Here is a 24,512-nt window from a genome sequence, read left to right as displayed (position 1 = left end):
TAAAACACGAGGAACACCAATGTGGGTCCAAGATTTTTTAATCGAGAACCTCTTGAGTTGGCCAACTCAATAAGTTTGGTGAAAGTAATTTTCAAGTCCTGACAATGTAATTTTGAAACATTATAACAAAACGACACCAGCCAACGCAGCGGCAGAGCTACTGCAGCAGGCGCTACAATTCGACTGTCCGCCATGCCTTCCTTATTTATACCCTCAAACAGTGTAGCTCCATCCCTGTGCGCGTGCTGTCTTTTAAGAACGAAATAGTCGACTGCCATTGCTGCATCTCTTCGTCGTCTCACCATGGCTAGATCCATCCCCATAATCGGTATCTCTCTCGCTCTCCCTCTCTTCTTATATATATATATATATATATATACTAAAACTTTCTTTTTGGCAGATGTAAGGCCTCTACTCGAGAAATGTGAGGATCCGAGGATGGGGGAAGATGCAGGCGTGTTAGAGGTTGTCAGGCAGTTAGATAAGGCCGGAAGAGGAGATGGAATCTTTTATGTGGTAATTCTCTTTGCTAATTAGTTCCTATCTCACTTCAAGTTAAGTGAAATTAAAAATTGAAAACATTCCTTCGACGTAGGAAATAAAATGAGTTGGTTGGTTATTTTGAAGGAGGCAAATATGACGTTGTTCTCTGTCTCGTGACATGCTTTTAACCGATGCCAATAACGCACTGATTGTGGTTAATTCGACCTGATCGGATTCAGATTTGGACCTTAGCATTTGAAAATTTAATTTGGATCCGACATGTCTTTTGATGTATTTTGTCTAACTTGTTTTGCATGTCAATTACTTACCTGTAGAGCTGCACACGAACAGAGACAAGCACGATTTGAGTTAACTTAAACTCGACTCAGAATCGAAAACTAAAGCTGGATAGAACAAGCTCAAGCTCGACTCCACAATACAACATTGAGCTCAAGTTTGACTCATTTAACTCGTTTTTGTCAAGCATGTCTTGTTTCGCTTAGCTGGTTAACTTGTATAGTTGCTGTTATTTAACCGTCGTCTCAATATAATTCAACATTCATTAGAACTCAACTCGTTTAACATTTCGAAATCGTCTGATTTAGAAATGAGTTGAGCTCGAGTTGAGTTTTGATGAACGAGTTTGAGTTGAGTTCTATAACAAACAGAGTGCCTACAAAACACATTTGTGTTCTTTTACTTGATTTTTTTTTTTAAGGAAATATGATGCAACTTTGAGATTTATATAGGTTTGATTGGATCCTCAAAAGCCCGTGATACATGTTGAACTAGTGGCTGATAAGCCTGTGGACATGGGACTGAGCTCGGCATCCCGACTGAACCAAGCTCGGTCTACATGAAATAGAAACCAAACTCCATCAACAGTTCTATGGTTCAAAGTGAGATAATGCATCCATTCTGCTCATGGATCCTAATTCGAAGTTCACCATTAAACCTGATCATAAGACTGAATAACTTAGTTATCGTTAATTTTCAAAAATGCATAGTATGTCAAACTTTTGGCGTTTTAGATAACAAAAAAAGAACCAATAAGACAACCAGGTTCGGTTAACCAAACCGGTTCATAAGACGGGCTCCAGCTGAGGTCCGACAGGGTCCACACCGGCCCGAGCCTGATCCAGGTCCGGCCTCTGTGCTTCTCTGCCGGCAGAGCTTAATGAAAACTGAAGGGGCCTTCTACTGTTCACCAGCATGTTACTGTTGCTCTACTTTGTAATGTAATCATGCGTATTCTTTGGTTATGTTATCGCGCATATCCTTTAGAAACAAAATACGGCAAGAGACATTTTTTTTAATGCTATATGGTGAGTGCAGAAGCTAGGAATTCTATCAGATCTCGGTAAAGTGATTTTTAGGCAGAACCCAATCTGCTGTGTGACTGCAGAAGCGAGGAATTCTATAAGATCTCTGTAAAATGATTTTTAGGCAGAACCCAATCTGTTGATTTACTTGTGCAGAAAGGTCATGGCATTCCCGAGTCCATGTGCCAACGAGTTAGGGATGTTGCGCGGAGATTCTTCGGTCTTCCTGATGAAGAAAAGCTCAAGATCAAACTGTCTTCATCGACTGGATTCAGGTGTGGCATCTCCCTTTCACTCAGTTCATTATTTGGCCCAAAGCTTTAGCACTGTTTTCCTTTCTCCTTGGAACAGAGGATATCAGACAATTGGACAAAACTTGACTGGCGGCAGACCTGATAAGCATGAAGCTATTGATGTATGTGTAATTAAAAATGTAGGCTCTCAGATTTTCTTCCCTTGCCAGGTTCACGAGAAAATTCATTAACCATGTCTGTCTCTCTGCGTGCTCCTGTTTTCAACAGATTTACAAGGTTGTGGAACCCGGTACTTATGGAGCCGTCGGTGCTGCCTTGGAAGGACCAAACCTGTGGTAATGTGTATATGGATTTCCTGTATGCTATAGACTTGGTACCAAATCTTTACTGCGAACTTGCGCCTAGTAGGGAGGGGGATAAAGGAACCTTTTGGATCAAGAAGCTAAACTTGAACGCATTGTGGTGAAATTTGGAGCTAAGGAAAGAATGGAGGAAATAAATTTAGGCCGGAAGCAAGGATTAGTCATTAATCTCCTCGCCTCATCTCGTGATGGAAATCACATTAATTAATGGCCAAAACGCCACCGAACGAAGTTTCTTTTAAATAACTTTACCAGTTATTGAGACTCAATGTAGATATGTTTCAGCTTATATTCTCACAAGTGCAAGTGTGCAACACCCATCGCAGATGGGCAACTCCACTTCTTCACGTTTTTGTTGAATCCTGGGATTCACTAAGTAATGCAGGCATTTCCGTCTCTGCGGTAGGACATGTAGCTGAAATTGAAGCCATGAGATGAGTATATGGTGTCCAAGGACATATTTAAAGGCGAAAAGAAGTGTGAAAAAATCTAAACCATTTGCGTTTGCAGAAGAAAATATTAGTTCTATGTTCTCATATTCAAACAGCTAACACATGAACATTTCTTTACGACCGCACCTGTTGAAAGAGGACTTCGGTGAATTTTGCTTGCAGGCCCGACAATCCTGCAGATTTCAGACCATTAATCGAGGAGTATATAAGTGCGGTAAAAGGCAAGATTTTGACACTCAACAGCGTGTTCTCAAGGGCAATGCAATTGATTTACTATTTTGAATACAGATCTTTAGTTGTTTTACCTTGGAAGAGTTTTCTATTGTCCATGACGTACAGAACTTTCAAAAAACATTCTTCGAGGGATAGCTTTAGCATTGGGTGGTTCACCATACACCTTTGAAGGTGAAAGAGCTGGAGACACTTTCTGGGGAATGAGGATACTTAGTTATCCCGGCTCTACTGAGAAAATCGTGGAAGATGGCGTTGGATGGTAAACCATAAGAACTGTCAAACATATATTGTTTGTTTTCTGATTTCTCCATTCTCACTAGTCACTAATGATTCATTCTGTTTTTCTGTTTCAATAAATCCAGTGGAGCACACACTGACTACGGTACTTCCCAGGCCTCTTCTTTTACATATATACATTTTATTTTCTTTAATTTTCAATACTGAGATGTTTGCACGGGATCAAATTTAATGAGATTAGGTCTATTGACTGTGATAAATCAAGACGATGGTGTCCCTTCATTAGAGGTAAAAATGTGCACCATGACTCAAAAGATATTTGTTATTAATAAAAATCAAGCTTATCCGTAAAAGCTTCCTTGGTTTTAGCTGGCTCAAACTACTTAGTGAAAAGAAATTTCAATTGTGCTTCGCATTTTTATGCGGTTGTAGGCAATGAACAGATGTGGTGAATGGATATGGGCCTTGCCTATCCCCGGAACATTTGTCTGCAACATAGGGGACATGTTAAAGGTCTGCCTCAGTCTTCCTGCTCAATCTTCTGCAATGTCCTTGATGAGACTTTTGCTTGATATAAGTCCTTTTTCATTAATTTTCAGGCCTATTCAAATGGCATATATGAGAGCGCATTTCATAGAGTGATAAATAACAGCCCTAGTGATCGGATTTCGATACCATTCTTTTATGAGGTTAGTACTTCCACGTATTTTCAGTGCATCAATACAAGTCCTGTGTGTTGGTAAAATTTACCTTAATCAGAAATCATGACTGCCCTCAAGGGGCTGTATTTGATCACATTAGATGAATAGGTTGACTTTAACGCATCTATAAAGCAGAAAGCCAGAGCTGGCTGCCTTGTTCAGAAAACATGCCTAGATCTCAACTTGAACCTTCCTTGTAAGTTGAATGTCATAAAAAGGGATATAGAACTCAATATTTGGCCTTCTATCTTCTTGGTAGCAGATGATTCTATTGACTGGTGAAGCTTCGGTTTTCTCTTTCAGACGAACTTTGACGCTGTTGTGGAACCTTTGGACTTCTGCAAGGAAAAGACAGGAGGGGTTGCAAAGTTTGAGCCAAAGATGTATGGGGAGTATCTACTCCGCAAGCTCCACGCGACCTTTGGAATAAAGTATTGAACTTCAAGTGCTTATTCGTCTTTGTAATAAGCAGAAATAATGATGGTGCTCAATCATCAGCCATTCCACAGATGGATGTAGTTGTGTCGGTGTGTAGATGTGCGAAGGCACCAGTTGCAGTTTTGTAATCCCTATCGGATCTTTCCGAGAGGACGTAGTAGAACTCGTTTCTGTCTATTTATTGTTTTCATTTCTGTTCTGTTCTCTAATGCTTGGGAGAGAGGAAAAGATCTGGGTGACACGTTGTTCACTTGACACAAATGGGCTCGAGCACTCCCTCCTGTCTAACATTAAACCTCTCTTTCACTATGGCTAGCCTCTAACTAAACATGTTAGCCTAGATGGAGCCTGGGCGTGGGTGGAAGTGTGCTCCTACTCTTGTCCTAGCTCCATGGGGCCAAGTTATATTCACCGTCTCCATCTATGCTGCACGCTTTTCGATCACTTTTTGGAGCCATTTCCTTGTCTGATGTGTTCTCTTACTGAATAATGCAAATTGTGTAGCTTGTCAGTAATCAGGGTTGCAAATGATTCCAAGCTGCCGACAAAATCTCTCAGCCGATTGGTTGTAAAAAACAAAAAAGTACTCAGTAACGTTAGCCAATAACATGTAAAATATATTAAAATTGTCAGTACTACTGTTCTCTGTAAGGCCACTGCATAAACATATAAGCATGATGCCAAAAAATCAGGGTCAGAAAAGCTGATGGAAGATCATCTTTTTGAGAGATTAGTTCAGAGTGTAAATCCTTCAGAAACTGGTAACGGAAAGCAATTGTGAAAATGATCAGGGAAGGTCCTGAAGTTCATGTTCAACTGAGCGGAAAGCAGTAACCTTCCCCCAAGTGAAACTAATTAACCTCTCAACATCCAAATAATATGAAGATCAACCAGCAGAAAAGACCCACGATTAAGAAGTGCTAGCCAGTTATAGAAGAAGAAGATAATAGAAACTCACCGATATCAGGAACGGAGTCGAGGATCACGGAACCACCGAAGGCATAATTCACGCCATTGAGGATGCACTCCCCCTTGGACCGAGGGTCCCTTGCGGCAGGCAGGTAGGCAGCTGCGCCATGAAATCTGCTGGTTTCATTCCATTGGTGTATCTCCCTGTAGGGCAATCTGCAAAAATCCACCCCATAAGGCAGAAAATCGAACTTGGTTTCTGGGTTCGGGAGGAAGACGTTGTTCCCGTTGTCCACCATCGAGTCCCCGAACACGCACAGGGGCGGCACGTTCTTCTTCTTCTCTGCTGAGTAGAAAACACAACTCTGCTGGAGCCTGAAAAAGGGAGGAAGAGGATCGGTAATGCAACCTGTTTATTTGACAAACATAAATCTGAAAAGCGATCGAAAAACAGCATGTAGAAGATCAGTAATACAACCGGTTTAACTTGTGGGAGAACATCAACGTTCCAAGCTCCTGTGAACTGTTCCAACCATACCTGCTCTGCTTGATTATGTTCGCAGAGAAGTCCACTTTCGGTCAGATCTGAGACCAAAAGTGCCATTGTCAGAAATCTGCGTTGATTTGGTGATGGCGAATTTCCTATCGAGTAGGCAATCTTCCACCCTTATCTGAATTGACTTGTGGTGTAATTCCAACTTACAAAGGCGCCTTACATACGTTCTAGTTTCTCCAGTTCCTAGCAACATGGTGTCCAAGATTCTTTAGATGAGGCACTCTAACATCCCTTGGCTGCGCAAGAATGAGCCTTAAGAGTAATGGTGGAGTCAGTATATCCTTTTCATGAAGGAAAACCATTCCATCTCTTCTAGATGGTCCATGTTATAATATGAAAACGTTAATATCGAGCAAGGGCAGATCCCTTTTATCCTAAGAGCCATGTGAGCACCGTCTTTGAAACTATATTCCTGGATCTCAGGAAATACAGAACAATACATCTAATAAATTGGAAAAGAGAAGTGAACCAAATCAATGATCATATTTTGGAGTCAGCAATTTCTAACATTCAACTGCGAGGATGTTCACTGAAACAGCACTGAAGGCAAACTGTGAAGGAAGGGGACGGGGCTGTGCTTGGTTAGCGTGGGTGGCTGACCTTGTTAATCGTTTTAGTTTTCATGCAGGGAATCCATTTGGTATTGAGGTTGCATATCCGCTTGCGCCTGGATGTGGCCGACCTCCTCTTTGGTATTTGATTACTTGTAAATTGAATTCTTGAGTTAAAAAGGTCCAGGATGGTAAACTTTTGGTCATTAATTTGATTCCTATATGTAATATTCTATTCTTTTGAACTTCAAAAGATGACAGATGTTACTATAGAGTTGGAGTTTGGTAAGTTCACATAGGTCTTGTAAAGCAACTCTTAGTCTGAGAAAAAGAGGAAAGAGGAGGCTTGGGCCTTCCTTCCGACCTTGAATTCTTCGGTTAGGAGGACGGCGACTTAATCATTCGACAGCGTGGTTTCGGAAGCAAGGGTTTTCATTTTGACTTGATGGTCTTGAAGAATGTTGAGCTTGGAATTGAAGATGTTATTTGTATAAATATAATGGTATAAATTGGTGTAATATGTGTGAGAAATGTGAGAATGGTGTTAGTTGGATGAAAATGTAAATTTTCTCCATCAATGTTTGGCTTCTTTTTTCCCCACAATTTTCTTTTCTATTTCTTTAAAGCCGATCACCAAGTTTACAAAAATTTAATGGAAAGGTTACACAACAAAATAGCAAAGTCCAGATCTGGGAAGGCCTACAACGTGACACCCTTCTCCTTCCCTTTTACCCGATGTTCACTGGCCATCTTATGCTTGCTAGCCCATAAAAAAACTATTTCTCTCAAGTTTCTTGATCTGAAACATAAACTCATGACAAATGAATTTTTGACTGTCTCCACATTCACACTTCTCTGACCATTTTGTCATTTTAATGGAAAACAATTATTTGAATATCAATAAGCATGAGTTCAGGTATGGACCAAGCTTGAGCTGATTATTTGACACATGAGCTAGTCAATTAAAAAAACTCGAGGGTCGGGCTGCCCCAAGTCGGGTATTGTGAGCCCAAATCGGCTATATATATATGTATTAAAACTCGTGTTTCCATAATATTTTTATTTTGTTATATATATATATATATTGACAAATTTTAATTTTATTGAATCTTTAATTTTTTTATTTTTTTATAATTTTTTATTAATTGTGAACATTTTGTGACTTACTAAAATGACACATAAAAATTAAGTAAACGTAACCTCAAACCAAAAAACTGCGACAGTGCTACATGGTGAGTACAGAAACTAGGAATTCGAAGAGATCTCTATAAAGTGACTTTTATGCAGAACACAAAGGTCATGGCATTCCCGAATCAGCACATAAAGTGTAAGACCCACAATTTTTCCTTTGTTTCCTTAATTATTGAGACGTTGATATTGGGAGGAGTTAAAAATGGTAGACTAAATGGTTGCAAGAAATAAAGGAAAACTGTCAAGGGGACAGTGTTGGAAAGAAACGAATGTGTTGCCTAAGTTAAACATAACTGAGAGTAAGTAACTGAAAAGATTACATGGCAAGAGGGAAAACTGAAAAATCATTCCATTCTCGAGAGGAACTAAAACAAAATTTGTATGGCAAGGAGGAAGGCCTTGTAGAGGGTGCATTTAACCTTATTTTACAGCAATTAATCACTCATTGTGTTGCAGCCATAGAGGGGAACATCCAACAGTAGAGAATTCGAGAGAAAGAGGGAGAAAGAGAGGGAGAGATCCTCATCTCTGCTCTCTCACGGTTGAGATCAAGGAAAGGGACTGCTGGAAAAGAACCAGCTGCATAGAAGGGTTGCGACTGGAAATTCATCTCGGATTTTACAGGTATGGAGATGTTCAATTATGAATGGATCTTGTAGCCTTGGTATTTTCTGTTTGATTTCTGGTGGATAGATATATTTATATGTATGTTATAGTGGTAAAGCTATGTATTTATGCACCTAGACATGAATAGTCAATAGAGGCATGAGGTGTTGTGGGCTGGGAATAAGACACAACCATTTTATTCGTAGATATCCCTGGTCGCCTGTGGTTTCCTGAAATCTCACCTAAATGGATGGACATAATGTCTGAATCCTAGAGAACCAGTTTAGTAGAATATGTTCTCTCTTGAAAGACTAAACCATGGTATAGAGGTATCAGCATGTCATCGATGTTCAAATTTTCTAATACGTCTCCGTCTCCGCTGGTTTCATTTATAAGGGTCGTGCAATAGAGGAAGGCTTTAATGCCAATCGATATTTACTCACTTGGCAGATCCATGTATTTCTGTACATAATTCTTTAAAAAACATAGAGTATTGAGTAAAGTTATATATCTATGTTGATTTCTATTTCAGTTTACAATTGATTGTATGTCTAATGTAAATTCCGATGGTCACATTCATCACGATCGAATGCCTATAAACAAATTTGTGTTCTTAATTTTTTTATGATGCAGCTTTGAGGTTTATATGGAGAGTGCAGAAGCTAGGAATTAGTAATTACAGAAGCTAGCTAGGAATTCTATCAGATCCCTGTTAAGTGATTTTTAGGCACAACCCAATCTGCTGATTTACTTGTGCAGAAAGGTCAAGGCATTCCGGAGTCCATGTGCGAACGAGTTTGCGATGTTGCGCGGAGCTTCGTCGGTCTTCCCGATGAAGAAAAACTCAAGATCAAGCTGTCGCCATCGACTGGATTCAGGCGTCCCTTTCACTCAGTTCATTCTTTGGCCAATAAGTTCAGCTCTGTTTTTCCTTCTCCTTGGAACAGAGGATATCAGAGAATTGGAGAAAACTTGACTGGCGGCAGACCTGATAAAAATATAGGCTCTCAGATTTTCTTCCATTGCTGGGTTCACGAGAAAATTCATTAACCATCCGCCTCTCCTGTCCATGTGCACTCCTGTTTTCAACAGATTTACAAGGATGTAGAAGCCGGTACTTATGGAGCCGTTGGTGCTACCTTGGAAGTATTTATCTTTACCTGTTTTCTCTCCTCAAAACTCTCTCATACCCTAACCGCCCGCTGGGCTTCAAGAAAACCTATGAGGCTGGTCTATTTATGCCCAGCAACTCTCTGTTTTAGGGTTCAATCTCTAGGTAGATTGCCTTAGAAGAGCCTCATACAAAGAAACCAGAAATCATCACTTCCTTCTGTTTTGTTTTACTTCTTATTCTTCTTTCTCTGTCTCTGCCTACAGACGCTCGCCTAGAGCATCCGATGGTGCACCTGCTGCGCAGACGAGGAGTTGCTTCAGGCCACCGTTCCGCTGATGTTGGGAAGTGAAGCAGCAGCGGAACGGTGGCCTGAAGCAGCTCGTGTCTGCGCAGCAGGTTCACCACAGGGGAAGAAGAAGGAGAAGTAAAACAAAACAGAAGGAAGTGATAATTCTGGAGTTTCCTTCTATGAGGTTCTTCTAAGGGAAATCAACCGAGGGATTGAACCCTAAAACAGAGAGTTGCTGGGCATAGCCTCATAGGTTTTCCCGAAGCTCAGCGGGCGGTTAAGGTACGAGAGTTTTACGGAGAGAAAACAGGTAAAGATAAATATTTATTTATTGACAATTGTCCTTCATTTGTAAGCCGTTTTCAAGTTAATCTCGCAACTGCAGAGATGTTCGGATAGGGCTGAGTGGCCACTATCCAACAGACTAAACCTGTGGCAATGTGTATATGGATTTACCTATATGCTATAAACTTCGGACCCGTTCTTGTGTGCAAGACTGCGCCTGGTAGGGAGGGGAGCTGAAAGAAACTTGAAGCTAAATATGAATGCACTGTGGTGAAATTTGGAGGGAAGGAAAGAATGGAGAAAATAAATTTACGCAGGAAGTAAGGATTAGCCCTTAATCTCCTCTCCTCATCTCGTGATGGAAATCCCTTCAATGGCCGAGAAGCCACAGAACCAAGTCTCTTTTAGACGACATTACCAATTATTGTGCTTCATGTTTTTGTTGAATCCTGGATTCACTAATTAATGCAGGTATTTCTGTCTCTGCGGTAGGATCCGTAGCTCAAATTGAATCCATGAGATGAGTATATGATGTCCTAGGAAATAAATTTAAGGGGGAAAAGACGTGTGAAAAAATCAAAACCATTTGCATATGCAGAAGAAAAAAACTCTGTTCTCATATTCAAACAGCTGACTGTCATGAATATCTCTGCACCGGCCGCACCTGTTGCAATCTATCAGCAATTCTGGTGGGTTAGATGAATTCTGAATCTTTATTTCATCTAATATCATGCACGGGAAAGTTTGTTGAAAGTGGACGTCGGTGAATTTTGCTTGCAGGCCGAGAATCCTGCAGATTTCAGACCATTAATTGAGGAGTATATAAATGCTGTAAAAGGCAAGATTTTGACATTCAGCAGCTTGCTCTATGGGGGAATGCAATTGCTTTGCTATTTTGATTACTTCAGATCTTTGGTTTTTTTACCCTGTAAGAGTTTCTACTGCTGATGACATAGAGAACTTTCAAAAAACATTCTTCGAGCGATAGCTTTAGCATTGGGAGGTTCACCATTTGCCTTTGAACGTGGAAGAGCTGGAGACACTTTCTGGATAGTGCGGTTACTTAGTTATCCCGGCTCTACTGAGAAAAAATCTGGAAAATGGGGTTGCATGGTAAACCATAAGAACTGTCGTTTTCTGATCCACTAGTCACTAATGTTTCATTCTGTTTTTCTGTTTCAACAAATCCAGTGGAGCACACTGACTGTGGTACTTCCCAGGTCTCATCACTTACATATATACACTTTATTTTCCTTAATTTTCAATACTATTTCGTTTGCACGGGAAAAAATGTAATGGAGATTAGGTCTATTGACTGTGATAAATCAAGAAAAGATGATATCCCTGCATTACAGGTCCTGTGTGTTGGTAAAATTTGCCTTAAGCAGAAATCATGACTGCCTGCAAGGGGCTGTATTTGAACACATTAGATGAATAGGTTCACTCAACGCATCTAGAAAGCAGAAAGCCTGTGCTGGCTGCCTTGGTCAGAAAACATGCCTAGATCTCAACTTGAACTTTCCTTGTAAGTTGAACGCCATAAAAAGGGATATAGGACTCAACCTTTGGCCTTTTATTTTCTTAGCAGCAGATGATTCTATTGACTGGTAAAGCTTTGGTTTTCTCTTTCAGACGAACGTTGACGCTGTTGTGGAACCTTTGGATTTCTGCAAGGAAAAGACTGGAGGGGTTGCAAAGTTTGAGCCAACGATGCATGGGGAGTATCTAGTCCGCAAGATGCACGAGACCTATGGAATGAAGCATTGAACTTCAAGTGCTTATTCGTCTTTGTAATAAGCAGAAATAATGATGGTGCTCCACCATCAGCCATTCCAGAGATGGATGTAGTTATGTCGGTGTGGTAGCTGTGCCAAGGCGCCGCCCAGTTGCAGTTTTGTAATCCCTACCGTGTCTTTCCCAACAGGACGTACTAGAACTCGTTTCTGTCAATCTATTATTTTAGAGCAATTTCCTTGTCTGACTTGTTCTCTTACTGAATAATGCAAATTGTGTAGCTTGTCAGTATCAGGGTCGCAAATGAGAGCAAGCAGCCCACAAAATCTCTCAGTCGAATAGTTGTAAAAAACAAAAAACTACTCAGTAAAACGATGGCCAATCACGTGCAAAATATATTAAACTTTTCAGTAGTACTCTTCCCAGTAAGGCCACTACATAAACATGTGAACATGATGCCAGAAAATCAGGTAGTTAACTAATGCAAAAGGACCCCTCGGAAGGATAAATTTATCAAAATATGGTGGCTTGTGATTAAAACACGAGGAACACCACTGTGGATCCATGATTTTTTAATCAAGAACCACCTGAGTTGGCGAAATAAGCTTGATTTGATGACATGGTCATGGAAGTTGAAACATTATAATAAGATTTATGACGACACTGCGGACACCAGCCAACGCAGCGGCAGAGCTACTGCAGCAGGCGCTACAATTCGACTGCCCGCCATGCCTTCCTTATTTATACCCTCAAACAGTGTAGCTCCATCCCTGTGCGCGTGTTGTCTTTTAAGAACGAAATAGTCGACTGCCATTGCTGCATCTCTTCGACGTCTCACCATGGCTAGATCCATCCCCATAATCGGTATCTCTCTCGCTCTCCCTCTTCTTCTCATATATATAATTATATATACCGAAGGCACTTTCTTTTTCGCAGATGTAGGGCGTCTACTCGAGAAATGTGAAGATCCGAGGATGGGAGAAGATGCAGGCGTGTTAGAGGTTGTGAGGCAGTTAGACAAGGCCTGCAGAGAAGATGGCATCTTTTATGTGGTAATTCTCTTTGCTGATTAGTTCCTATCTCACTCGAGTTAACTGAAATTGGAAAAGGAAAACATTCCCTTGACGTAGGAAATAAAATGAGTTGGTTATTTTGAAGAAGGCAAATATGAAGATGTTGTTCTCTGTCTCGTGACATGCTTTTAAGCGATGCCAATAACTCAATAACTGTGGTTAATTTCGACATGATCGGATGCCTTACTTTTTTTTACTTTTGAAAATTTAATTTGGATCCGACTAGGCTTTTGATGTATTTGTCTCTGACTTTTTTGCATCTCAATTAATTACCAGTAGGGCTGCACAAGAGTAAAGCAGAGCTAGATTTGAACTAACTTGATCGACTCAGAAAACTCAAGTTGGATAGAACAAGCTCGAGCTCGACTCGACGATACAACATTGAGCTCGAGTTTGACTCGTTTAACTCATTTTTGTTAAGCAAGTCTTGTTTCGTTTAGCTCGTTAACTTGTTTAGTTGCTATCCTGTAACTATTGTCTCATTACAATTCAACGTTCACTATATAGTCGAGCCGAGAACTCAACTTGTTTAACATTTCGAGCATACGTTTGGACTTGAGCTTGTTTCGTTTATAAATGAGTTGAGCTCGAGTAGAGTTTTGACAAACGAGTTTGAGTCGAGTTCCAGTTGACTCAACTCATTGTGCAGCCCTAATTACGTGACTCTGTAAATTTTGTTATGCAACTGCAGTCAAGTCTAAATCTGATTTATAATCAAATCTAGATTTCTTTTATCAAATTAATTCGGTTCAACGGGATCCAAATTTCATTAAATGTATGTGATCCATTAGTTTCTCTAAATAATTCCTGAAAAAACAAAGGTTTACTAAAGTTATATATCTATGTGGATTTGAATTTCAGCTTACCGTTGATTGCATGTCTAATTTAAATTCAGGTCACACATTCAACACGGTCGAGTGCCTACAAAACACATTTGTGTTCTTTCACTTGATTTTTTGAGGGCATAGGAAATATGATGCAACTTTGGGATTTATATAAGTTTAATTGGATCCTCAAAAGCCCATGATTCATGTTGGACTAGTGGCTGATAAGCATATGCATGGTTTGACATTGGACTGAGCTCGGCATCCCGAATGACCCAAGCTCGGTCAACATGAAATAGAAACCAAACTCCGCCAACAGTTCTGTGGTTCAAAGTGAGATAATGGATCCATTCTGTTCATGGATCCTAATTCGAAGTTCACGATCAAACCTGATAATAAGACTGAATATCTTAGTTATCATTAGTTTTCAAAAATACATAGTATATCAAACTTCTGGCGTTTTAGATAACAAAAAAGAATCAATAAGGTAACCGGGTTAGGTTAACCAAACTGGTTCATAAGACGGGCTCCAGATGAGGTCGGACAGGGTCCACCACCGGCCCGAGCTTGATCTTAGCCCGGCCTTGCCGGCTGAGCTTAATGAAAACTGAAGGTGCCTTCTACTGTTCACCAGCATGTTACTGCTGCTCGACTTTATAATGTAATCATGCGTATTCTTTTGTTATGTTATCGTGCACATCCTTTAGGAACAAAATACAGCAAGAGACTTTTTTTAATGCTATATGATGAGTGCAGAATCTAGGAATTCTATCAGATCTCTCTGTAAAGTGATTTTTAGGCAGAACCCAATCTGCTGATTTACTTGTGCAGAAAGGTCATGGCATTCCGGAGTCCATGTGCCAACGAGTTAGGGATGTTGCGCGGAGCTTCTTCGGTCTTCCTGATGAAGAAAAGCTCAAGATCAAACTGTCTCCAGCGACTGGATTCAGGTGTGGCATCTCCCTTTCACTCAGTTCATTATTTGGCCCATAGGTTTAGCTCTGTTTTCCTTTCTCCTTGGAACAGAGGATATCAGACAATTGGAGAAAACTTGACTGCCGGCAGACCTGATAAGCATGAAGCTATTGATGTATGTGCACTTGAAATTATAGTCTCTCAGATTTTCATCTCTTGCCACGTTGACGAGAAAATTCATTAACCATCTCTGTCTCTCTGTGTGCTCCTGTTTTCAACAGATGTACAAGGTTGTGGAACCCGGTTCTTATGGAGCCGTCGGTGCTGCCGTGGAAGGACCAAACCTGTGGTAATGTGTATATGGATTACCTGTATGATATAAACTTGGTACCAAATCTTCACTGCGAAATTGCGGCTAGTAGGGATGCTAGGGAGGGGGATAAAAGAACTTTTCTTCTCAAGAACCTAAATTGAATGCAGTGTGGTGAAATTTGGAGCGAAGGAAAGAACGGAGGAAATACATTTAGGGGCTGGAAGTGAGGATTAGTCATTAATCTCCTCTCCTCGTCTCGTGATGGAAAAAAATAATGGCCAAGACGCCACCGAACGAAGTTTCTTTTAAATAACTTTACCAGTTATTGAAACTCAATGTAGATATGTTTCAGCTTACGTTCTCACTAGTGTAACACCCATCGCAGATGGGCAACTCCACTTCTTCACGTTTTTTTTGAATCCTGGGATTCAGTAAGTAATGCAGGCATTTCCGTCTCTGCGGAAGGACCTGTAGCTCAAATTGAAGGCATAAGCAGCGCTAGCGCCTTCTTTTGAAGCAGCTAGCTTCCGCAGCTGCGCGATTTGTGATAGCGTTTTGATTTGAAGCAAGCTACGGCTTCCGCCTACGCGCGCCAGAATGGATAAGCAGCGCTAGCCCCTTCTTTGATGTCGGTCACCGCTAAGGCTCCTCGTGCCGCTCCCGGACAACTCCCCAGCTTGTCATGGGGTAGGTAGGACCGAGTCAATCATGTTAGATACGCCCACCTCCATGAGCACTGCTCTTGAGGAAGACAGAATCTTGGATATTCGGATATAGTAAGAAAATCCCCTCGGTTCACTATCCCTCCCCATGGATGAGTTGGCTATACACGAGCAGGATTAGTCAAGCATTCTTTCTTACAGCTAACACATGAATATGTCTGCACGACTGCACCCGTTGAAAGTGGACTTCGGTGAATTTTTCTTTCAGGCCCGAGAATCCTGCAGATTTCAGACCATTAATCGAGGAGTATATAAGTGCGGTAAAAGGCAAGGTTTTGATACTCAGCAGCATGCTCTCACGGGCAATGCAATTGATTTACTATTTTGAATACAGATCTTTACTTGTTTTACCTTGGAAGAGTTTTCCGTTGTCCATGACGTACAGAACTTTCAAAAAACATTCTTCGAGGGATAGCTTTAGCATTGGGTGGTTCACCATACACCTTTGAAGGTGAAAGAGCTGGAGACACTTTCTGGGCAATGCGGTTACTTAGTTATCCCGGCTCTACTGAGAAAATGGTGGAAGATGGCGTTGGATGGTAAACCATAAGAACTGTCAAGCATATATTGTTTGTTTTCTGAGTTCTCTCCATTCTCACTAGTCACTAATGTTTCATTCTGTTTTTCTGTTTCAACAAATCCAGTGGAGCACACACTGACTATGGTACTTCCAAGGCCTCTTCACTTACATATATACATTTTATTTTCTTTAATTTTCAATACTGAGTTGTCTGCACGGGATAAAATTTAATGGAGATTAGGTCTATTGACTGTGATAAATCAAGACGATGATATCCCTGCATTACAGGTAAAAAAATTCCACCATGACTCTAAAGATATTTGTTACTAATAAAAATCAAGCTTATTCATAAAAGCTTCCATGGATTTAGATGGCTCAAACTACTTAGTGAAAAGAAATTTGACCTTTGCTTCACATTTTTATGCGGTTGTAGGCAATGAACAGATGTGGTGAATGGATATGGGCCTTGCCTGTCCCTGGAACATTTGTCTGCAATTTAGGGGACATGTCAAAGGTCTGCCTCAGTCTTCCTGCTCAATCTTCTTGATGAGACTTTTGCTTGATATAAATCCTTTTTCATTAATTTTCAGGCCTATTCAAATGGCATATATGAGAGCGCATTTCATAGAGTGATAAATAACAGCCCTAATGATCGGATTTCGATACCATTCTTTTATGAGGTTAGTACTTCCACGTATTTTCAGTGCCTCAATACAAGTCCTGCGTGTTGGTAAAATTTGCCTTAACCAGAGATCATGACAGCCTGCAAGGGGCTGTATTTGAACACATTAGATGAATAGGTTCACTTAACGCATCTAGAAAGCAGAAAGCCTGAGCTGGCTGCCTTGAGCAGAAAACATGCCCAGATATCAACTTGAACTTCCCTTGTAAGTTGAATGCCATAAAAAGGGATACAGGACTCGATCTTTTGCCTTTTTATCTTCTTGGTAGCAGATGATGATTCTCTTGACTGGTAAAAGCTTTGGTTTTCTCTTTCAGACGAACTTTGACGCTGTTGTGGAGCCTTTGGACTTCTGCAAGGAAAAGACTGGAGGTGTTGCAAAATTTGAGCCACAGATGTATGGGGAGTATCTAGTCCGCAAGATGCACGTGACCTTTGGAATGAAGCATTGAACTTGGTGTGACAAGTGCTTATTCGCCGAAGCAATGATGGTGCTCCATCGTCCGCCTTTCAGAGATGCATGTGGTTTTGTCGGTGTGGTAGATGTGGGAAAGGCTGCCAGTTGCAGTTGCGTAGTCCCTATCGTGTCATTCCCAAGAGGGCGTCCTTGAACACGTTTCTGTCTGTTTACTGTTTTCTTTTCTGTTCTCTAATGTTTGGGAGAGAGGAAAAGAAGAGGATGACAAATTCTGTAGCTTGTCAGTGCCAGGGATGCAAATGAGTCCACAGCCGATAAGATTTCAGTCGACTAGTGGTAGAAAACAAAAAAATAGTCAGAAAACCGTCAGCCAATCACGTGCAAAAAATATTCAACTTTGCAGTACTACTCTTCCCAGTTAAATCTGTAAACATGATGCCAGAAAATCAGACAGGGTGTTAACTAATGCAAAAGGTCCCCTGGGAAGGAGAAATTTATCAAAATATGGTGGCTTGTGATTAAAACACGAGGAACACCAATGTGGATCCATGATTTCGTAATCGAGAAGCGCACGTAATCTTTAAGTTTGGTGTAAGCGCCGCACGTAATTTACAATGTAATTTTGAAACGTTACAGTAAGATTTATGACGACACTGCCGACACCAGGGCTACTGCGCGCCATGCCGACCTTATTTATGCCCTCAAGCAGCGTAGCTCCAGCCCTGTAGGAGAACGAAATCATCGACTGCGATTACTGCATCTCTTCGACCTCTCGCCATGGCTACATCCATCCCCATAATCGGTATCTCTCTTGCTCTCTCTCTCTTCTTCTCGCATATATATATATATATATATATGTAACTTTCTTTTTGGCAGATGTAGGGCCTCTACTCGAGAAATGTGAAGATCCGAGAATGGGGGAAGACGCCGGCGTGTTAGAGGTTGTCAGGCAGTTAGACAAGGCCGGAAGAGGAGATGGAATCTTTTATGTGGTAATTCTCTTTGTTAATTAGTTCCTATCTCACCTCAAGTTAAGTGAAATTGGAAGTGGAAAAGATTCCCTTGACTGTTGAAGAAGGCAAATATGAGGACGTTGTTCCCTGTCTCGCGACGTGCTCTTAAGAGAATACAATTAATAATTGCATGTAGCTTGGGTTTTTAAAATACATGCATGAACCCCATATGTCTCAAAATCCAGGCTAGAACGCTATATGTCTTCACAAATATCACTCCACATCACTTAGATGTCATAGCAATAAGGACACGACTTTTGCAATTAAGGGCATCAACCAAAGTAGTCACTTAGTCATGAACTGGAAAATGAATGTATGTTTTTTAAAAAAAAAACTAATCTGTCTATGATGCAGTGTGGTTTAGAGATAGATCGGATCCCAACTTTGGATCCGTTTAAATTTCCATGGAAAAAGCACCAGAAAGAAAAAACAAAAGGCAAAATACGGAAAAATGATGGAAATTCAATAACAGACGGACACTTGAGGTTTTTTCGTCAACAATTAGCCACAAACAAAAGATAAAATGCCTTTTTAAGAGGTCAGACCCCTAGATCCGAATTGGATCTCGGGTCTACTAAATTAAAAGATCCAAACCCAAAATTACATCAAAGATAACATAATCAAATCTGAAATTGTAAACGGATCCAAAGATGGGATCTGATCTATCTCTAAACCACACTGCATCATAGACAGATTAGTTTTAAAAAAAAAAAAACATTCATTTTCCAATTCATGACTAAGTGAATACTTTGGTTAATAAGGGCATCGTGTCCTTATTGCTATGACATCTAAGTCATGTGGAGTGATATTTGTGAAGACATATACTTTTCTAGCCTGGATTTTGAGACATATGGGGTTCATGCATGTATTTTAAAATCCCAAGCTGCATGCAATTATTACTTGTATTCTATTTTTTATTAGATGCAGATTTGGACCTTATTTTTGAAAATTTAATTTGGATCCGACTAGGCCTTTGATGTATTTGTCTCTGACTTTTTCGCATCTCAATTAATTACCAGCAGGGCTGCACACAAGCAGCGTCGAGCTCAATTTGGGCTAACTTGAGCTCGACTCAGAAAACTCAAGCCAGATAGACGAAGCTCGAACTTGACTCAACGATACAACACAAAGCTCGAGTTTGACTCGTTTAACTCATTTCTGTTGAGCATGTCTTGTTTCGTTTAGCTCGTTGACTTGTTTAGTTGCTATCATTTAACTATTGTCTCATTATAATTCAACGTTCATTATATAGTCGAGCCGAGAACTCAACTTGTTTAACATATCGAGCATACCTTTGGACTCAGTCGAGTTTTGATGAACAAGTTTGAGTTGAGTTTGAGCTGGCTTGACTCATTGTGCGTCCTTAATTACATGACTCTGTAAATTTTGTTATGCAACTCCACTAGTCTAAATCTGATTTATAATCAAATCTAGATTTCTTTTAACAAATTAATTTGGTTCAACGGGCTCCAAATTTAATTAAATGTATGTGATCCATTTATTTATCCAAATAATTCCTGAAAAAACAAGTGTTTACTAAAGTTATTTATCTATGTGGATTTGTATTTCAGCTTACCGTTGATTGTATCTCTAATTTAAATTCAGGTCACACATTCAACACGGTCGAGTGCCTACAAAACACATTTGTGTTCTTTTACTTGATTTTTTTTTTTACGGCATAGGAAATATGATGCAACTTTGAGATTTATATAAGTTTGATTGAATCCTCAAAAGCCCATGATGCATGTTGAACTAGCGGCTCATAAGCTTGTGCATGGTTTGACAAGGGACCATGGTTCAAAGTGAGATAATGGATCCATTCTGTTCATGGATCCTAATTCGAAGTTCACGATTAAACCTGATAATAAGACTGAATATCTTAGTTATCGTTCATTTTCAAAAATACATAGTATATCGAACTTTTGGCGTTTCAGATAACAAAAAAGAACCAATAAAGTAACCGGGTTCAGTTAACCAAACTGGTTCATAAGACGGGCTCCAGATGAGGTCGGACAGGGTCCACCACCGGCCCGAGCTTGATCTTAGCCCGGCCTTGCCGGCTGAGCTTAATGAAAACTGAAGGTGCCTTCTACTGTTCACCAGCATGTTACTGCTGCTCTAGTTTATAATGTAATCTATGCGTATTCTTTGGTTATGTTATCGCGCATATCCTTTAGAAACAAAATACAGCAAGAGACTTTTTTTAGTTGACATATGATGAGTGCAGAAGCTAGGAATTCTATCAGATCTCTGTAAAGTGAATTTTAGGCAGAAGCAGAACCCAATCTGCTGATTTACTTGTGCAGAAAGGTCATGGCATTCCGGAGTCCATGTGCAAACGAGCTAGGGATGTTGCGCGGAGCTTCTTCGGTCTTCCTGATGAAGAAAAGCTCAAGATCAAACTGTCTCCATCGACTGGATTCAGGTGTGGCATCTCCCTTTCACTCAGTTCATTATTTGGCCCATCGGTTTACCTCTGTTTTCCTTTCTCCTTGGAACAGAGGATATCACACAATGAGAGAAACATTGGCTGGCGGCAGACCTGATAAGCATGAATTTATTGATGTATGTGTAATTAAAAATGTAGGCTCTCAGATTTTCTTCTCTCGCCAGGTTCACGAGAAAATTCATTAACCATCTCTGTCTCTCTGTGTGCTCCTGTTTTCAACAGTTTCACAAGGTTGTGGAACCCGGCACTTATGGAGCCGTCGCTGCGGCCTTGGAAGCACCAAACCTGTGGTAATGTGTATATGGATTTCCTGTGTGCTATAAACTTGGTACTAAATCTTCACTGAGAAAATTGGGCCTAGTAGGAAGTGGGGTAAAAGGGCCTTTCTTCTCAAGAAGCTAAATTTGAATGCACTGTGGTGAAATTAGGAGTTTAGGCCGCAAGTAAGGATTAGTCATTAATCTCCTCTCCTCATCTCGTTATGGAAATCCCATTAATTAATGGCCAAGACGCCACCGAACGAAAAATAACTTTACCAGTTATTGAGACTCAATGTAGATATGTTTCAGCTTACGTTCTCACTAGTGTGACACCCATCGCAGATGGTCAACTCCACTTCTTCACGTTTTTGTTGAATCCTGGGGTTCACTAATTAATGCAGGCATTTCCGTCTCTGCGGTAGGACCTGTAGCTCAAATTGAAGCCATGAGATGAGTCTATGATGTCGTAGGACATAAACTTAATGGCGAAAAGAAGTTGGAAAAAATCTAAACCATTTGCATGTGCAGAAGAAAAAATTAGTTATTTGTTCTCGTATTCAAACAGCTAACACATGAATATTTCTGCACGACCGCACCCGTTGAAAGTGGACTTCGGTGAATTTTGCTTTCAGGCCCGAGAATCCTCCAGATTTGAGACCATTAATCGAGGAGTATATACGTGCGGTAAAAGGCAAGATTTTGACACTCAGCAGCGTGCTCTCAGGAGCAATGCAATTGATTTACTATTTTGAATACAGATCTTTAGTTGTTTTACCTTGGAAGAGTTTTCTGTTGTCCATGACGTACAGAACTTTCAAAAAACATTCTTCGAGGGATAGCTTTGGCATTGGGTGGTTCACCATACACCTTTGAAGGTGAAAGAGCTGGAGACCCTTCCTGGGCAATGCAGTTAATTCGTTATCCCGGCTCCACTGAGAAAATGGTGGAAGATGGCGTTGGAGGGTAAACCATAAGAGCTGTCAAGCATATATTGTTTGTTTTCTGAGTTCTCCATTCTCACTAGTCACTAATGTTTCATTCTGTTTTTCTGTTTCAACAAATCCAGTGAACCACACTCTGACTATGGTACTTCCCAGGCCTCTTCACTTACATATATATATATTATTTTCTTTAATTTTCAATACTGAGTTGTTTGCACGGGATAAAATTTAATGGAGATTAGGTCTATTGACTGTGGTAAATCAAGACGATGAAATCCCTGCATTCCAGGTAAAAATTTGCACACCGACTCTAAAAATATTTGTTACTAATAAAAATCTAGCCTATCCATAAAAGCTTGCATGTTTTTAGATGGCTCAAACTACCTAATGAAAGGAAATTTGAACTTTTCTTCGCATTTTCATGCGGTTGTAGGCAATGAACAGATGTGGTGAATGGATGTGGGCCTTGCCTGTCCCTGGAACTTTTCTCTGCAACATAGGGGATATGTTAAAGGTCTGCCTCAGTCTTCCTGCTCAATCTTCTGCAATGTCCTCGATGAGACTTTTGCTTGATATAAATCCTTTTTCATTAATTTTCAGGCCTATTCAAATGGCATATATGAGAGCGTAATTCATAAAGTGGGCAATCACAGCCCTAATGATCGGGTTTCGATACCATTCTTTTATGAGGTTAGTACTTCCACGTATTTTCATTTCCTCAAGACAAGTCCTGTGTGTTGGTAAAATTCGCCTTAAGCAGAAATCATGACTGCCTTCAAGGGGCTGTATTTGAACACATTAGATGAATAGGTTCACTTAACGCATCTAGAAAGCAGAAAGCCTGTGCTGGCTGCCTTGGTCAGAAAACATGCCTAGATCTCAACTTGAACTTTCCTTGTAAGTTGAACGCCATAAAAAGGGATATAGGACTCAACCTTTGGCCTTTTATTTTCTTAGCAGCAGATGATTCTATTGACTGGTAAAGCTTTGGTTTTCTCTTTCAGACGAACGTTGACGCTGTTGTGGAACCTTTGGATTTCTGCAAGGAAAAGACTGGAGGGGTTGCAAAGTTTGAGCCAACGATGCATGGGGAGTATCTAGTCCGCAAGATGCACGAGACCTATGGAATGAAGCATTGAACTTGGTGTAACAAGTGCTTATTCGCCTTTCTAATAAGCAGAAGCAATGATGGTGCTCCATCATCAGCTTTTCCAGAGATGCATGTGGTTGTGTCGGTGTGGTAGATGTGTTGCACTTTTGTAATCCCTATCGTATCTTTCCCAACAGGACGTAGTAGAACTCGTTTCTGTCTATTTACTGTTTTCTTTTCTGTTCTCTAATGTTTGGGAGAGGAAAATAATTGGGTGATAAGTTGTTCACTCTACACAAGTGGGCTCGAGCACTCCCTCCTGTCTAACATTAAGCCTCTCTCTCACTATGGCTAGCCTCTAACTAAACATGTTAGCCTAGCTTGAGCCTGGGTGTGGGTGGAAATGTGCTCCTACTCTTGTCCTAGCTCCATGGGGCCAACTTGTTATATTCCCCGTCTCCATCTATGCTGCACGCTCTTCGATCACATTTTGGGGCCATTTCCTTGTCTGGACAATGCAAATTGCGTAGCTTATCAGTATCATTGTTGCAGATGAGTGCAAGCAGCCGACAAAATCTCTCTGTCTGACTAGTTGTAATAAACAAAAAAGTACTCGGTAAAACGTTAGCCAATGACATGCAAAATTTAATAAAATTTGCAGTACTACTCTTCCCAGTAAGGCCACTGCATAAACATGTAGGCATGATGCAAAAAAAATCAGGGTCAGAAAACCTGATGGAACATCATCCCTTTGAGAGATTAATTCAGCGTGTAAATCCTCCAGAAACTGGTAACGGAAAGCAATTGTGAAAATGATCAACAGGCAAGACAGACATGGAAGGTCCTCAAGTTCATGATCAACTGAGCGGAAAACAGTAACCTTCCCCTAATAAGTGAAATGTATTAACCTCTCAACATCCAAATAACATGAAGATCACCCAGCAGAAAAAGACCCACGATTAAGAAGTGCTAGCCAATTAGAGAAGAAGAAGATAATAGAAACTCACGATATCAGGAACGCGGTCGAGGATTCCGGAACCACCGGAGGCATAATTGACGCCATTGAGGATGCGCTCCCCCTTAGACCGAGGGTCCCTTGCGGCAGGGAGGTTGAGCAGCTGGGTCATGACATCTGCTCGTTCCGTTGGTGAGCCTCCCTGTAGGACCCTCCGCAAAAGTCCACCCCATAAGGCAGAAAATCGAACTTGGTTTCTGGGTTCGGAAGGAAGACGTTGTTCCCGTTGTCCACCATCGAGTCCCCGAACACGAACAGGGGCGGCACGTTCTTCTTCTTCTCTGCTGAGTGGAAAACAACCCTGCCGGAGCCTGAAGAAGGAAGGAAGAAGAGGAGGTAGAGGACCAGTAATACAACCTGTTTATTTGACCAACATAAATCTGAAATGTGATCGAGAAACAGCATGTAGAAGATCAGCAATACAACCGGTTTAACTTGTGGGAGAACATCAACCTTCCAAGCTCCAGTGAACTGTTAAAACCATACCTGCTCTGCTTGATTATGTTCGCAGAGAAGTCCACTTTAGATCAGATCTGAGACCAAAAGTGTCATTTGCGTT

The 24,512-nt window shown here is 40.7% G+C and overlaps 3 protein-coding genes across 12 annotated transcripts; 2 read left to right on the top strand and 1 right to left on the bottom strand.

The window, feature by feature from the left end:
• The first annotated feature begins 205 nt into the window (after nucleotides 1-205).
• LOC116249694 (probable 2-oxoglutarate-dependent dioxygenase At3g50210) lies at nucleotides 206-17,461 on the top strand. Of its 9 annotated transcripts, none has more exons than XM_050077149.1 (13): nucleotides 206-328; nucleotides 401-516; nucleotides 1,962-2,080; nucleotides 2,157-2,220; nucleotides 2,327-2,394; nucleotides 3,036-3,094; nucleotides 3,213-3,366; nucleotides 3,470-3,489; nucleotides 3,586-3,632; nucleotides 3,777-3,857; nucleotides 3,944-4,033; nucleotides 4,181-4,241; nucleotides 4,349-4,491. In XM_050077149.1, exons 1-13 carry the CDS (start codon nucleotides 304-306, stop codon nucleotides 4,357-4,359), a joined length of 915 nt encoding a protein of 304 aa, XP_049933106.1. In that variant the 5' UTR covers nucleotides 206-303; the 3' UTR covers nucleotides 4,360-4,491. The 9 variants fall into 9 exon arrangements, with proteins under 9 accessions (XP_049933106.1, XP_049933105.1, XP_049933104.1 ...); XM_050077148.1 differs by having other exon boundaries at nucleotides 4,154-4,241; XM_050077147.1 differs by lacking the exons at nucleotides 2,157-2,220; nucleotides 2,327-2,394; nucleotides 3,036-3,094; ... (5 more) ...; nucleotides 4,181-4,241; nucleotides 4,349-4,491 and adding exons at nucleotides 14,642-14,705; nucleotides 14,812-14,879; nucleotides 15,774-15,832; ... (4 more) ...; nucleotides 16,676-16,765; nucleotides 17,085-17,461.
• Nucleotides 4,254-6,245, bottom strand: LOC116249698 (GDSL esterase/lipase At4g16230-like). 2 transcript variants are annotated; one of them, XR_007572987.1, is made up of 3 exons: nucleotides 5,931-6,245; nucleotides 5,442-5,767; nucleotides 4,254-4,383 (listed from the first exon to the last, which is right to left on the bottom strand). XR_007572987.1 is itself a non-coding variant. In XM_050077150.1 (3 exons), the coding sequence occupies exons 1-3, from the start codon at nucleotides 5,891-5,893 to the stop codon at nucleotides 4,925-4,927; spliced, it is 390 nt and encodes a 129-aa protein (XP_049933107.1). In that variant the 5' UTR covers nucleotides 5,894-6,225; the 3' UTR covers nucleotides 4,838-4,924. The 2 variants fall into 2 exon arrangements, 1 of the variants encoding a protein (XP_049933107.1); XM_050077150.1 differs by lacking the exon at nucleotides 4,254-4,383 and adding an exon at nucleotides 4,838-4,965 and having other exon boundaries at nucleotides 5,871-6,225.
• Nucleotides 17,462-17,751: 290 nt separating the features above from the next.
• Nucleotides 17,752-23,161, top strand: LOC116249696 (probable 2-oxoglutarate-dependent dioxygenase At3g50210). The gene is made up of 12 exons (XM_031622905.2): nucleotides 17,752-17,987; nucleotides 18,062-18,177; nucleotides 20,505-20,623; nucleotides 20,700-20,763; nucleotides 20,870-20,937; nucleotides 21,540-21,598; nucleotides 21,717-21,870; nucleotides 21,974-21,993; nucleotides 22,091-22,137; nucleotides 22,282-22,362; nucleotides 22,449-22,538; nucleotides 22,853-23,161. Exons 1-12 carry the CDS (start codon nucleotides 17,963-17,965, stop codon nucleotides 22,985-22,987), a joined length of 978 nt encoding a protein of 325 aa, XP_031478765.1. The 5' UTR covers nucleotides 17,752-17,962; the 3' UTR covers nucleotides 22,988-23,161.
• The last annotated feature ends 1,351 nt before the right edge of the window (nucleotides 23,162-24,512 follow it).

This window comes from Nymphaea colorata, chromosome 3, assembly GCF_008831285.2.
Source record: "Nymphaea colorata isolate Beijing-Zhang1983 chromosome 3, ASM883128v2, whole genome shotgun sequence".
Taxonomy (NCBI): Eukaryota; Viridiplantae; Streptophyta; class Magnoliopsida; order Nymphaeales; family Nymphaeaceae; genus Nymphaea; species Nymphaea colorata.
The sequence above is the reverse complement of the archived record's forward strand: the minus strand, read 5'-3'. Positions and strand labels throughout refer to the sequence as shown.

Bases quoted from the DNA above. Each gene is read 5' to 3' on its own strand.
- LOC116249694 (XM_050077147.1), top strand. From the start codon at position 304: ATGGCTAGATCCATCCCCATAATCG. The intron at 16,105-16,209 runs GTAAACCATAAG...CAACAAATCCAG, and splicing joins GTGGAAGATGGCGTTGGATG to TGGAGCACACACTGACTATG. The intron at 16,766-17,084 runs GTTAGTACTTCC...TTTCTCTTTCAG, and splicing joins CGATACCATTCTTTTATGAG to ACGAACTTTGACGCTGTTGT.
- LOC116249696 (XM_031622905.2), top strand. From the start codon at position 17,963: ATGGCTACATCCATCCCCATAATCG. The intron at 17,988-18,061 runs GTATCTCTCTTG...TCTTTTTGGCAG, and splicing joins TACATCCATCCCCATAATCG to ATGTAGGGCCTCTACTCGAG. The intron at 20,938-21,539 runs GTAATGTGTATA...TTTTGCTTTCAG, and splicing joins TTGGAAGCACCAAACCTGTG to GCCCGAGAATCCTCCAGATT.
- LOC116249698 (XM_050077150.1), bottom strand. From the start codon at position 5,893: ATGTTCTCCCACAAGTTAAACCG. The intron at 5,768-5,870 runs GTTGTATTACTG...TCCCTTTTTCAG, and splicing joins TTCTCCCACAAGTTAAACCG to GCTCCAGCAGAGTTGTGTTT. The intron at 4,966-5,441 runs GTGAGTTTCTAT...TGCATTATTCAG, and splicing joins CGACTCCGTTCCTGATATCG to TAAGAGAACACATCAGACAA.